This window comes from Psammomys obesus, unplaced genomic scaffold, assembly GCF_907164565.1.
Source record: "Psammomys obesus unplaced genomic scaffold, mPsaObe1.curated_primary_1811, whole genome shotgun sequence".
NCBI lineage: Eukaryota > Metazoa > Chordata > Mammalia > Rodentia > Muridae > Psammomys > Psammomys obesus.
In genome coordinates, this window is record NW_026596318.1 from 64,991 (window position 1) to 77,975 (window position 12,985).

Consider the following 12,985-nt stretch of genomic DNA (forward strand, 5'->3'; position numbering starts at 1 on the left):
ATGCAGGGCCTCGCAGGTGGGAGCCTCGCTCCCCTGGGCCTGCTCCTCATCTGTCTGTACCTGCCAGGTATGGACTGCTGGGGTCCTTGGGAGCCGGATTAAGGGTGAAGGCAGGAGGGTAGGTGCCTGCAGAAAGCGGCTTTCCAGAAGGGGCCAGCCAGTCAGAGCCGGCTCATTCACAGCTGCTTCATCTTCCTTTTCCTGCAGGCCTCTCTGCGCGGAGCATTGGGGCACCGGAGGAGAAAGCCTCCCCGCGTTCGGGACAACCTTCCTTCACCAGCCTCTCCAGCTCCGGGCAGCCTCAGCCCAAGCTCGATCCCCTCAATAATGAGTTACCAAGGGCTCTTCCAAGGCTCGGTGACTCCCCGCCAGGCGGCGCTGGATCTGAGGGGCCCAGAGGGCCTCCCTTCTGGAGCCCGTCCCCCTGGCTCTCAGAGGACCCTCAGCAAGGCGTGGCTGCTGCTGCCCAGGAGGCCGGGGACTACTTGGAGCAGGAGCCGCCGGAAGCCCTGCCATACCTTCCCGGAGGCGGTCCTCTGCCCGTGGCTTCCTTTGCCCACGTCAGGCAACCCTCACCAGAGACTTCCCGGCCTCAGGACTCAGAGCCCACATGGCAGCCCGGCTCCGGTCCACCGGGATCTGAGGCAGAAGCCCTTGCCCAGGGCCCGTTCTGGTTCCTCACCCACAGCTTTCTGCCTGCTTTACCCGGGAGCAGCCTAAATGCCAGAGCATCTTGGGGAGGTGGAGGGGCTGGAACCGGGTGGGGAGCCAGGCCCATGCCATACCCTTCTGGAATATGGGGTAGCAATGGTCAAGGATCAGGTGCTAAATTGGGGGTTAATGGCCGGAACCCAGTAGGCATCTGGGGGGGTAATGGCCGGTTCCCAGCAGGCGTCTGGGGGGGTAATCGCCTGTACCCGGCAGGCGTCTGGGGGGGTAATCGCCTGTACCCGGCAGGCGTCTGGGGGGGTAATCGCCTGTACCCGGCAGGCGTCTGGGGGGGTAATCGCCTGTACCCAGCAGGCGGCTGGGGGGGTAATCGCCTGTACCCAGCAGGCGGCTGGGGGGCGTAATTGTCGGTCCCCACCAGGCAGCTGGGGTCTAACAGAAGGGGCCTCCGAGCTCCTGGCCCTTCCAGCAGCCTCGCTTTTCTCCCCACCCCTTTGCAGCTGGTTTAGGACTCAGTGGAAGCATGCGCAGTCAGGCTCAGTCACAGTCACGTGGTTTCCCGTCACCTTTCCCCGCCCCCTGAGCCCCGGCTTCTCTGCCTCGCAGCCCTGGCTGTCCTGGACTCTGTAGAGCAGGCCGGCCTCGAGCTCACGGAGACCCACCTGCCTCTGCCTCCCGAGTGCTGGGACTATTCCTCTGTTGACCTGAGCTGGTTGCCAATAAACTCACGCGGTTCTTGCACGTGATTCCTCTCCGGGTCGTTTCTGGGAGTAACTGCAGCTCACCTGGGCCCTCCTCGTTTTCTGGCCGTCCCACCATCTCTCCAGGGGCCCCGTAGGCCTCACCTTGGCCCCTTTTTGGGGCGGGGAGAAAGACCAAAGCCCAGGAATGTGAGAGTGGGCCCACTCCATGCTCCCACCCTGTGGGGGGGAGGAGGGCCGGAGGGCGGGCGTGCCGAGGCCAGGAGGGACAGGTGCCGTCCCATTCAGGGAACACGGGCCCAGGGAAGGTCGTGCGGCCTGCGCTCGTCTTTTATCCCCCGACGGTCACGCTTCTTGGAAGGGGAGGGTGCACTGATCTCCGCCCTCATACGCACCACTGAGCGCTTTGTGTGCGCTCGGAGACTTGAACATGTGCGGCAGCCTTGACAAAGGGAGCGGAAGGAGGGCGCACCCCCCCCCCCCCCGGCCACCGCACCTGCTGCTTTGTTCGCTCGCTCGCTCGCTCACACCGCCCCTTCTCCCTCGGGTTTCCCAGGAGCCCAGCAGCCTGCTACAGGGAGGGAGGGAGAGGGCGGAGGCAGAAGTCAGGGGGACAGACAGCTGCGTTTTCTCCACCGTGTGCCCTCCCTGCAGCCCACACCCAGGAGGCTTGGCGGCCGGTAGGAGAGGGGCAGGGGGAGCCCGAGGGGCGCGAGTGGGGCGTGCTGCCCTGGTGTCCGTGAGAGAATTCCGTGTGGGAACACGTCCTCCCAAGCCCGTGTTTCCCCTAGCCGACCAGCCCTCTCGTCCCTCCTTGAACGTTTGATTCTCCCCAGTCCTAGGGTGAAAGTAGGGACGGCTTCCAGCTTCTCTTTTCCACAGGTCCTAGGTCGTTTCAGCCAAGCTCATTTCTCTCTCTGGTTGCCTTCCTTGCTGCAGTCACCTCTATTTGCATTTTTTTTCTTTCTTTCTTTCTTTCTTTCTTTTTTTTTTTTTTTTTTTTTTCTGAGACAGGGTTTCTCTGTGTAGCCCTGGCTGTCCTGGAACTCGCTCTGTAGACCAGGCTGGCCTCAAACTCACAGACATCCGCCGCCTTCTGCCTCTCCCAGAGCTCGGGATTAAAGACTTGTGCCGCCACCGCGCCTGCCCCCCCCCATTTTTTTTTTTTTTTTAACCAACAGGAAGGAGCACAGAGGCATGAAGAGACCCATACAGGTCACGGAGGGCAGGCGCAGTGACTTCCTCACCCGGCCAGGGAATGTTCAGAAACCAATGCACTCAGCAGAAATCCAGGCAACTTTTATTGTGTGTGCCAAGGTGTTTGGACATGATCCTTCTAGCTCATTCTTCCGGGACACGGCAGTGCCCTGTGCACGGGGGAGATACTGAGGCCCAGACAGAGTGGGGTGAGGGCTTGCACGCTGGCAACAGTAGCAGAGCGGACGAAGCTGGGAGTGTGATGGGAGAGGGCTCCCAGTGGTGTGTAGCAAGAATCGTGGCATTTTGGTTTCTTTAAAATAACACAGGCCGGTTGTGGTGGCGCAGGCTGGTAGGATTTGCTGAACGAGGCAGGAAGATCACAAATTTGAGGCCAGCCTGGGCTACACAGCTTTTTATTGGGCTGGAGAGACATCTCAGAGGTAAAGAGCGCTGGCTGCTCTTCCAAAGGTCCTGAGTTCAATTCCCAGCAACCACACGGGTGGCTCACAGCCATCTATAGTGCGATCTGGTGCCCACTTCCACCCTGCAGGCAGAACGCTATATAAATAATAAATAGTTCTTTTTTAAAACCCCACAAAGATGTTACAAGAATATGTTTTTATCTTAATCCCAGGTGTGGGGCTCGGGGCTGCTTCAGACTGTCCACAGCAGCAGACTGTGCTTTGCCTGGTGCTCTGGCAGAGGCGTGGTTTTGCCAGCTGCAGACAGTTTCTGGGAGTGTGTGACGTTTGGAATCCTGGGAACTTTCCAGAGGGGCCCCGAGAGGTGGGGTTGTTGGTTGTTGGTCCTTGGGGAGGGGGTGGTGGTTGCGGTTTGTTAGTAGTTCTTCTCAAAGAACCACAAAGTGCCAAAGAGCAGGCACAGTGGTCAGTCATGTCAGACTGGTCTCGAAACATGATTCATTTTTATGTGTCTGAGCGTTTTACTTCCGTGTATGTGTGTCACCAGCACGTGGTAGGGAGGTCAGGCGAGGGGGCAGGGTGGTCTGGAGAAGAGTTCCAGGCCGCTTAGACTCCCACATCTCGGTCCACTCAGGGCAGGAACTGAGGCAGAGCCCGCAGAGGAGTGCTGCTCCCTGGCTCTCTCTCCCCGGCTTGCTTGCTTTGACCTCTTACAGTGAGGACCACCTGGCCCGGGGCAGCACCACCCACAGTAAGCTGGGCCCTCCCACACCAGTCATTGCCCAGTGAAATGCCCCGCAGGCTCGCCTACTGGCCAGTCTCCCCGAGTGGGCCCCTGCACCCTCCTGCCATCCCTGAGCCTGGCCTTCATGACGAGCAGCCCCAGGCCTCCCGAGGACCTAGCCTCGCATTGGGAGTGCTACCCCAAGTTTCTTGAAAGGAAGAAAGGAATGCCGACCAGCAGGAGGTGGTGCCATGCTCCCTGAGTGCCGAGGCAGCTCCCTGTGGCTTCTCCTTGGGGGTAGACAGGTTGGGGACCCGGTGAGGTCTTGAACTCACTGTTACCCAGTCAGCACCCCCCCAGCAGCTTCTGCCCAGCTCTCGGCTGCCTACTTTCTGTCCCTGTGATTCGGCCTATCTGAAGCACTTCGTGTAAGAAGATCATGCAGGACTTGATCTTCTGTTAGCACCGTGTTTGCTGTGTGGCAGCGTGTACCAGTCCTTTGTCCTTTATTGTCATGGTGATGGTGGTGATGGTGATGATGGTGGTGATGGTGCCAATGATGATGATGATGACGGTGATAATGATGGTGGTGATGGTGATGATGATGGTGACAATGATGATGCTAATGATGGTGATGATGGTGAGGATGGTAGTGATGATGACTGTGATAATGATGGTGGTGATGGTGATGGCATGTCCCTTGGGCTAGTCGAATAGGTTCTACCTGAAAGATAGAGTGGGAATGATAGGGGCAGAGATTCGAAGAAGGGAGTCAAGACAGGTTTCTGATCAATACTCCTTTATTAGGCACTCAAGCAGCTTTTTTAAAATAAAAAATCACAAGTAACTTTCTCACGCTAACAGCTCATCTGCTCCACTTGGCAAAGCTTCCAAGGATTCACTCAAGGTTACACAAAGTTTGCTATCTGGTTCTCAGGAGCAGAGCATGTCGTTGGAGAAGCTGCCAAGGTCGTTTCTGAGAAACTGAACTTTAGATTAGACCCATATCCGCCAAGGCCAGGAGGCAAAATTCCATTACCAGACCCCTTCAATGGTGATGATGGTGGTGATGATGGTGATGGTGATTATGATGATGGATGATGATGGAATGATGATGGTGATGGTGGTGATGATGATGATGGTGATGATGGTGGTGATGATGATGGTGATGATGGTGGTGATGATGGATGATGATGGTGATGGTGAGGATGGTGATGATGATGACTCTGATGATGATGATGATGGTATCGATGATGATGATGATGGTGGTGATGATGATGGATGGTGATGATGGTGATGATGATGACTATGATGATGATGGTGATGGTAGTGATGATGATGGTGATGATGAGGGTGACGATGATGGTGGTGGTGATGGTAGTGATTGAGACAGGACCTTGCCAGGCTCACCCTGAACTTGGGATGAGCCTCCACCTAGCATGCCTCCCTCTTGCCAGCACTACAGGCTGGCATTAAAGGCCTGCAGGACCGTGACGGGTTATAACAGTTCGTTTTAGGCACACGGTGCTCACACAGTTTTTGAGAGCTCGCAGTCTGCTTTCTCCTGTAATAGAAACTACTTGTGGTCAACCCAACGACCTGAGTTCAATCCCCAAGACCCCCATAGCCGGGAGGGAACCGACTCCAGAAATACTGCACTCCACACGCGCAATGTAGTGCACTCGTGTACACACACACACACACACAGGCACACGCGCGCGCGCGCGCGCACACACACACACAAACTATTGAGCTACTAATAAATGTCAACATATCTTTAGGAGTCTACACTGAGTGTCATTACACAATCCATTTCCTCTTTCGAAATGCTGACTTGATCAGTTAGCACTGTTAAACGTACTTATTTCTATTTTCTGTAAATGTAATAATTGAAGATTGTATTATTATATTAAGTAATTGAGTTGACTCGAATAACTCTCCTTTTTAGTGATTTTTGGCATAAATGTTTCATCTTGGTACCTGATATTGAAGCTGCCTTCTCTGGCATTTCTGCCTTTGGCATTATTTGTCAGGCAGCTTTCTGAAAAGGGTATTCTGTTAGATTCACTTGTTTTGCGTGTATGAGTGTCTTGTGTACGGCAGGCATGCCTGAGGTCAGGCATTTCAGTCAGTGTGAGCTCCACGTGGCTGCCGGGAACTGAACCCCGGCTCTTTCTTCTGAAAGAGCAGCGAGTGCTCTCAACTGAGCCGTCTCTCAGGCCGGGCCAGCGGCCAGACAAGGTGCTGGCAGCCGAAGGAGGGCTTTTCTCCTGGGAAATCAGGGCGGCGCTCATGGTAGGGGCGTGTCTAGCACGCGTGGGGCCTTGAGTTTGGTCTCCAGCGTTGGAAATAAAAAGAGCTAATTCATCCGTCCTTCACGGTAAGCAGATGATGACAAGTCACAAATTTGCTGACTTAAATATGTGCGTTGTATCGTACTTTTATTTGTCGGTCTGTCTATCTGTCTGTCTGTCTATCTATCTATTTTTGCGTCTGAGCAGGGCATCACATTAGCTGGTGCCTAGGAATAGCCTTGAACTCGTGGAGCTCCCGCCTCTACCTCCCACGGCAGAAGGGCTGGGCGGGCACGAGTGAGGCCGGCCTGGGTGCTCTCAGCGTGCACGCGGGACAACGGCGGGTCCCGGAGCCTGCAAGCCCCGGGGCCAGGTGCAGGAAGCTGCCGTTGGTAGCCATTAGATGCGCTTCCTATGGGCCCTTCTTCCTCGTGGGGACCTTGGCCTCCCCCCCCCCCCCCCCCCCCCCCCCCCCCCGGCCCTTTGAGCCCCTCCCCATCCTGTGCACTCTCCCGGGCCTGTGCGCCCTCCCGGCCCTGTGCGCCCTCCCCGCCCGCCCCAGCTCCTCATCCTCCCCGCGGGAGGCGCGGCGCTGTTTGCTGAGCCGAATCACACGTTCCTAATCGCTGCAGGCGCCCGCTGACCCGCCCGCCTGCTGACCCGCCCAATGACCCGACCTTAAGGCCGGGGTCACCCCGCTCCTGCTCTGGAATGGCCCAGCCACTCACTAGATCCTAGTTCCAGCGGGTTCACAGAGTCTGGGGGACCTGGGTGGAGGGGCAGAGGGGAAGCTAAAGGCCTGAGGCGGGCGAGCATGAGAGCGGGGTGATGGCCCGCTGCTGAGGTGTTCGCTCCCCGGGCCTGGCAGCTCACAACCGTGTCCTTAACTCCAGCCCCGGCAGACCCCAGCCCCGCTCCGTCCTCCGTGGGCACCGGGCATGCCCGCAGCGTTCATACACAGAAAGAGGAGATATAGGTCTTTTTAGACGGCCGGGCGTGGTGGGCAGGGCTGGGGAGAAGGAGACAGCGCGGCCCCGGGGCCCCGCTGGCCAGCCTGCTCCAGGCCCGGCCGGACGAGGCGATGGACACGGGTAGAAGGCACCGCGTCTGCCCGAGGTCGCCGGCCTTCACGCTCACGCGCGCCTGCCCACCGCGTGAATGCTGCCCTAGAATGGTTTGCCAGGAGTTCAAGAGTAAAGACTAGTTAGAAGAGATGGTCTCTCGTGTTCCCAGTCTCCCCAGAGGCCGCGAGGTGGCCAGGACGCAGAGGGCCGGGAACCCGCACCCAGCAGGGCGGACCCCGCCTCCGGTGTGGCGAGAGTCCACTCGGGAGGTTCCGTGGCTGCGCCGGCCCGAGCCCTCCGGAGCCGATCCACCTCTTCTTTGTTCTTTTTCGAGGACCGTGCAGCCTGGCTCACCTGAGACCGGAACAGCCGAAGGGCCCGGCCTGCACCCGGAGGTGACTCACCGTGTCCTGACCCGGCCGCCTCCCCGTGCTCGTGACGCGGAATAATTACAGCTCCGGCCAACACAGATGGGCCAGGCACACGCCCCCCACCTCGGTCTCCTCCGTGGAATGGGGATCGCCCGAGCCCCCGCGCAACGCGGCTGTCGGGGTGAAGCCGCCCAGCACCGCCTCGGCCGCGCAGCCCCGGCGTGGGTGCTAAGGCGCCCGTAGACGCCCTGCGCCCGTTCGCAGCCCAGGCTTCGCTGTGGCCTGGTTCAGACGCCCTCAAACATCCGCCTCCCCCGGCTTTGGCTTCCTGGTCCTCAGCCAGGGTCTGGCTGGCAGCCGGCCTTTCCTAGGCAGCCCGCACCCCGTCCCTCCAAGGACATTCCACCCTGGAACTAAGCGGCCAGAGCCCCAGCAATTACCTGGAGTTCAGCGCGGCTGCTTTTCTGGGTGCGGGGCTGCTCTGGAGCCGAGCCCAAGGCTTGCACATACAGCATGGCCCTCTGCCCTCAGAATGAAGCCCGCGTGAGGACTGGGCTGCCCAGGGGGGAGAAGGGAGAGAGGGCCGGCGTCAAGGGACCTAATCCAAGGGCGCAGGACCCAGATCAGGCAAGCCAGGGCGCTGTTGGCTGGTGGCGCGCGGGCCCAGCTAATCTGTAGCGCAGGGGTAGACCACGTCACTGCTCTCTTGGCAGGGATGAAATGATGACAATCATTAATTTTTTTCGCTACAATTAGTTAAGAGGATGCGGTAACCCACGCTTAAAAAAAAAAAAAGCCCGTCATTCCGCACTTCACCACTAGAGGGCAGGCTCGGCCCGCAGAAGATGGCACCGTGGTACCCAGAGGCTGCCCTCTCGTGGCGAGTCGCGGAATGACAGGCGCCGAGAGGTAGGTCTGTGGCTGGGTTTCCCCCAGCTGTGGAATTTTGAGGTTCTGGTCCGGCTGGCGCTGGGTGAACTTCCTGGTCGTCCTTTCCATGACCTTGGGGTTTCCGGGGAGGGGTCTGAGGGCAGCTGGGATTCCCATTCCCGGCAGAAGCTGTCAGCCGCTGGCGCAGGCCACAGCGGGACAGTCAGGCACTAAGCCATAACATCTGTAATGTCGCTCTCCTGCGCCTTTCAGAGCCCACTCTCCCGCGCTGCGGCTTTGCATGCACACGGAGCATAAACAGCTGCCGTCGGAGCCGCGTGTACGGTTCAGGGCCATTGCTTGCATCACGGCTTTAAGCAGCCGCCACCACTGGTTCCACAACTTCCCATCTCTCCAAACGAACTCTGCCCCCGACGGTAGCGTCAGCCGCTCGCTCCCAGTCCTGGCTGAGCAGCAGCCTGCTCCGTCCCTCGGAGCCCCCGCGCTTAGATGTTAATACAGCGCAGTGGCTGCCTGCTGGTGACAGGCACAGTTCATCCAGCCAAGTGTCCTGTGAGGCGTCTGTGTCGTGTTATCAGGACCGAACAGCAGCCGTGGCAGGAGGTGAACACACACAGATACATGTGTGTATATATACATGTGTGTATGTCTGAGTGTGTGGTTTCTTCCCCGTGTAGCCCTGGCTGTCCTGGACTCGCTCTGTAGACCAGGCTGGCCTCGAACTCACAGAGATCCACCTGCCTCTGCCTCCCAGAGTGTGGGTTTACAGGCGTGCACCACCGTGCCCAGATGGGTGAACATGTTAATGTATTTTTTCACAGCTTTTACCAACCTAACATTTTCAACTTAGAAACTACGCTGATGGTATCTGTATCTGGGCAGTGATTGGTTGATGGCGTTTGTGTATGTGCAAGCGTGTGGGGCGCGTGGGTGTCAGTTTCCTCGTACCGCCGTGTGCACAGGTCACGGCATTAGAGAGTAAGTCCACGCGGCCAGCGCTGTCGCATTAGGAGAGAAACAAAAGCATCTCCCTATGGAGCCGGTTAGCCAAGAGGGGTCCAGATGCGAATTCTCTACATCACGCTCCCTGTGTCTTCCCTCCTCCGTCTGTCTGTCTGCGGGAGTCAGGGTCTGTGCCTGTCTGTGCCTGTGGGTCTGTCCCCGTGTCTACGTGTGTCTGTGTTGTACCATGTCTGTCTGTCTCTGTGGGAGCGGCGTCCGTCTGTCCCTCTCAAGGGCTCTTCTCTGTATTTACCGCCCAGCACAGAGGGCATCCCGTGGGGGAAGGGACACTTTCCCGAGTTGAAGGATTAAGTCGCTGGCTGCAGCTGACCCCAAGTGCTCCTTGGGCCAAACGTCACTGTGTGTCAGCCTCCGTGACAGAGTAGGACATTGCTTTCAGCTTCCGGGCCTGCCGCCTTCAGCGAACGAGGCACACTCGTGGTGTGCGGCCCGGAAGAGCACGGAACGTGAAATCACAGCCGTGCACCCGTTTAGGTGGTGAGGGCTGATTTCCTGGCGAATCAAAGCAATCGAGGTTGGTTTTACGCCTTCTCTTCACGGCAGCTGAAACAGACAGTTTGTGCTCTCGAAGGCCGCAGCCTCAGGGTTAATTGTTAACCCTGGCTGTGAGGCCCAGCAGAACCTCCAGCCCAGATGAGGGATGTTCCCAGAACAGCGTGTGTCACAGCCACGTGAGTCCCGGGATCAAGGTCAAGCCCTCAGACTTGGCAGCAAGCCCCACTGAGCCCTCACCAGCTCCTTAAGGAGCTTTATTTTATTTTATGTCCACGGGTGTTTTGCCCACATATGTGTGTGTGTGAAGGTGTCAGATCTCCTGGAACTGGAGTCACACATGGTTGTGAGCTGCAGGGTGTTTGCTGGGAATTGAACCCAGGTCCTTTGGAAGAGCAGCCAGTGCTCTTAACCTCTACGCTGTCTCTCCAGCCCCCACTGAAGAGGATCTTGAAGATAATCATCCTGCCTCCACTTCCAAGGTGCTGGGACTACAGGTGTCTGCTACCCAGCCTGCCTTGCGGCTGGGTGTGGTCCAGGGGCTTCCCTGCTCTGCAGTGGGAGGAAACATTTGTGCAGAGGCCCTGGCGTTCACTGCACTGAGGTGGAGGAGAAGGCTGTTTGTTTGTTTGTTTGAGACAGAGTTTCTCTATCCTGGACTCACTCTGTAGACCAGGCTGGCCTCAAACTCACAAAGATCCACCTGCCTCTGCCTTCTGAGTGCTGGGATCACTACGCCCAGCTTTGATAGTTTTGTTTGTTTGTTTGTTATTGTTTAATTGAGACAAGATTGTACTTCCAAGCACAAGCCGGCCTTGAACTCATTGTGTAGACCAGGTTAGCCCCAAGCTCTCAGGGATTCTCCTGCCTCAGCCTTCTGAGTTCTGAGAACACAGGCATACATGCTTAAATGGACAAAATTTACATAAGAAAATTCTAACCATATCTTAAGATCTAAAGAGACCAGAAAGGACAACGGGGCGCCGCAGAGGACAGAGGCTGGGGGATCAAGGCTGGCTCAGTAACAATGGCGTCCCAGAGGAGGAGAGGACTGGCCTGGGCGAGAAGCCTCGAGGGAAAGCTGTGCGCCTGTGGTCAGGGGCAGCAGCTGCCATCAGCGCCTCCATTAGGGTTGGCACAGGCCGCCCCCCTACAGGCCTGTGCTGATGAGGATGGGAAGGTGGGAGGACACCGCTGCCCTGGGTCTCGCTCTCCTCCTCGGATAACCCAGTCCCCGAAGGACCACCTCGCTGGACCTTTGCAGTGTCGCTTGACTTGGTCACTCTCCCCAGAGCGCATTTCTGTGTCACTCTTCCGGGGACAGGTCTGGCCGCCCAGCTATCAGGACTTCCGGAAGAGCCGGGATCTGCCAAAGAAACAGCAAAGCTAGCAGCAGCAGGGAGAGCGGCAGGTTCCTGTGAGCCCAGCACCCAGGGGGCAGAGGCAGGACAGTCAGGAGCTCAGGGCTAGCCCTAGCTACACAGCCAGTCTGAGCTGCCCACACACAAGACTGTCTCGGAATAACACAGACTTCTCTGTGATCGGTGGTTAGAGGGCTGTGTTCTGTCAGAAAGGCTGCTTCAGTCATTGTGAAGACAACAGACCCTGGACGCACAGCCTGGGCTAAGGGTGCCATGGTGCTCTCTGGGTACATAGCCTGGGCTAAGGGTGCCATGGTGCACCCTGGTGCACAGTGCCATGCGTGGTGAGTGTTACTGAGACTTCCTGCTCCCCTGGCGTGCTGGCTCCTCAGAGGTATGTGACCTCCCCTTTGGTGTCCGCCTCATTGCGTCTCCACACGGATGCTCTCCCGTGTAGATGAGGGAGCCAGGCTCTGACCATGGTCGCCGTCTTTGCTTCGCCTACATGTGTGTAAGTACATCACACACGTGCCTGGTGTCTGTGGGGGCGTTGGGTGCCCTGGAACCGGAGTTACGGACCATGGGGGTCCCAGGGACTGAATCCAGATCCCAGCAGAAAAGCACCCAGTGGTCCTAACCGCTGAGCTATGCTTTAGTCCCGCTGCCCCTGAGGATTTAAAAAACATGGTTGTTAATGTGCATATTAATAACTTACATATTAATACATGTGTGTGTGCAGGAGAGTGCAGTGCCCTCGGAGGCCACAGGAGGGCGCCCGAGTCTGGAGGGAAGCGCAGTGCATCCACGTGGTGCACAGACACTTTAAGTGTGGACACACAGACACACATGGATACACACACCAATAAAGTATTTTTTTAAAGAAGTGTTTACTGGGTTTGTTGAGACAGGGTGCTGCATGGCGTGTCTAGCCTGGCGTCACCACCTGCTCCCCTGCCCCACTCCTGGAGCTGCGCCTCCACATTGGGTTTGTGCAGTGCTGGGGACTGAACCCGGGCCCTGGGCGTGCCAGCCGAGCACTGTGCCAGCTGAGCCCAGCCCTTAAAGCTTGCTCCTGGCCCACCTGTTATCCTGGCGTGTGAGAGGCTGAGGCAGGGGAATGTGGATTTTGAACCCAGCCTGGACTCCACAGAGAGACCCTGTCTCACAACAGAACAGGAAAGCAGCGGCCCCTGGCCCCCACGGTGGGTTCCTCTGTGGGGTCTCCTGCCCCCCACGCCCCCATTTCCTGTGGCATCGCTGGTGACCGAGCTGTGAATGCAAATCCTGCTGAGAACTCAGCTTCCCTCCTAGCTGTCCTCCCCCAGGAGTGGCGGCGAGCTTCCCCTGCCCAGGCTTGTTCACACCCACAGGCCGCCATGACAGACAGGGTCAGCTTTCTCTCCAGCAAGGCTCCACCTGCTTACTCCCCCACAGCCTTTGCCCTGAAAATGTGGGGGCCCCAGAGCCCCGCCCAGCTTCCCCCACACCTCAGCAGAAAACCAGCCTTGTGCTCAGGTCTGTGTGTGTCAGACCCAGCCCGCAGCCGTCCTCCACGGACTAGGAGACCCTCAGCCGTCCTCCACGGACTAGGAGACCCTCAGCCATCCTCCACGGACTAGGAGACCCTCAGCCATCCTCCACGGACTAGGAGACCCTCAGCCGTCCTCCACGGACTAGGAGACCCGCAGCCGTCCTCCATGGACTAGGAGACCCGCAGCCGTCCTCTGTGGACTAGGAGACCCTCAGCCATCCTCTGTGGACTAGGAGACCCTC

General features: G+C 57.9%; 1 protein-coding gene across 1 annotated transcript; it reads left to right on the plus strand.

The window, feature by feature from the left end:
- Window positions 1–1,073, plus strand: CUNH6orf15 (chromosome unknown C6orf15 homolog). Its single transcript, XM_055597080.1, has 2 exons — window positions 1–67; window positions 208–1,073. The coding sequence occupies exons 1-2, from the start codon at window positions 1–3 to the stop codon at window positions 1,071–1,073; spliced, it is 933 nt and encodes a 310-aa protein (XP_055453055.1).
- The last annotated feature ends 11,912 nt before the right edge of the window (window positions 1,074–12,985 follow it).

What these genes read in the sequence shown, in the direction of transcription:
- CUNH6orf15 (XM_055597080.1), top strand. Translation starts at nt 1, where the DNA reads ATGCAGGGCCTCGCAGGTGGGAGCCTCGCTCCCCTGGGCCTGCTCCTC. An exon ending in CATCTGTCTGTACCTGCCAG is followed by an intron (nt 68 to 207) that starts GTATGGACTGCT and finishes CTTTTCCTGCAG; the next exon opens with GCCTCTCTGCGCGGAGCATT.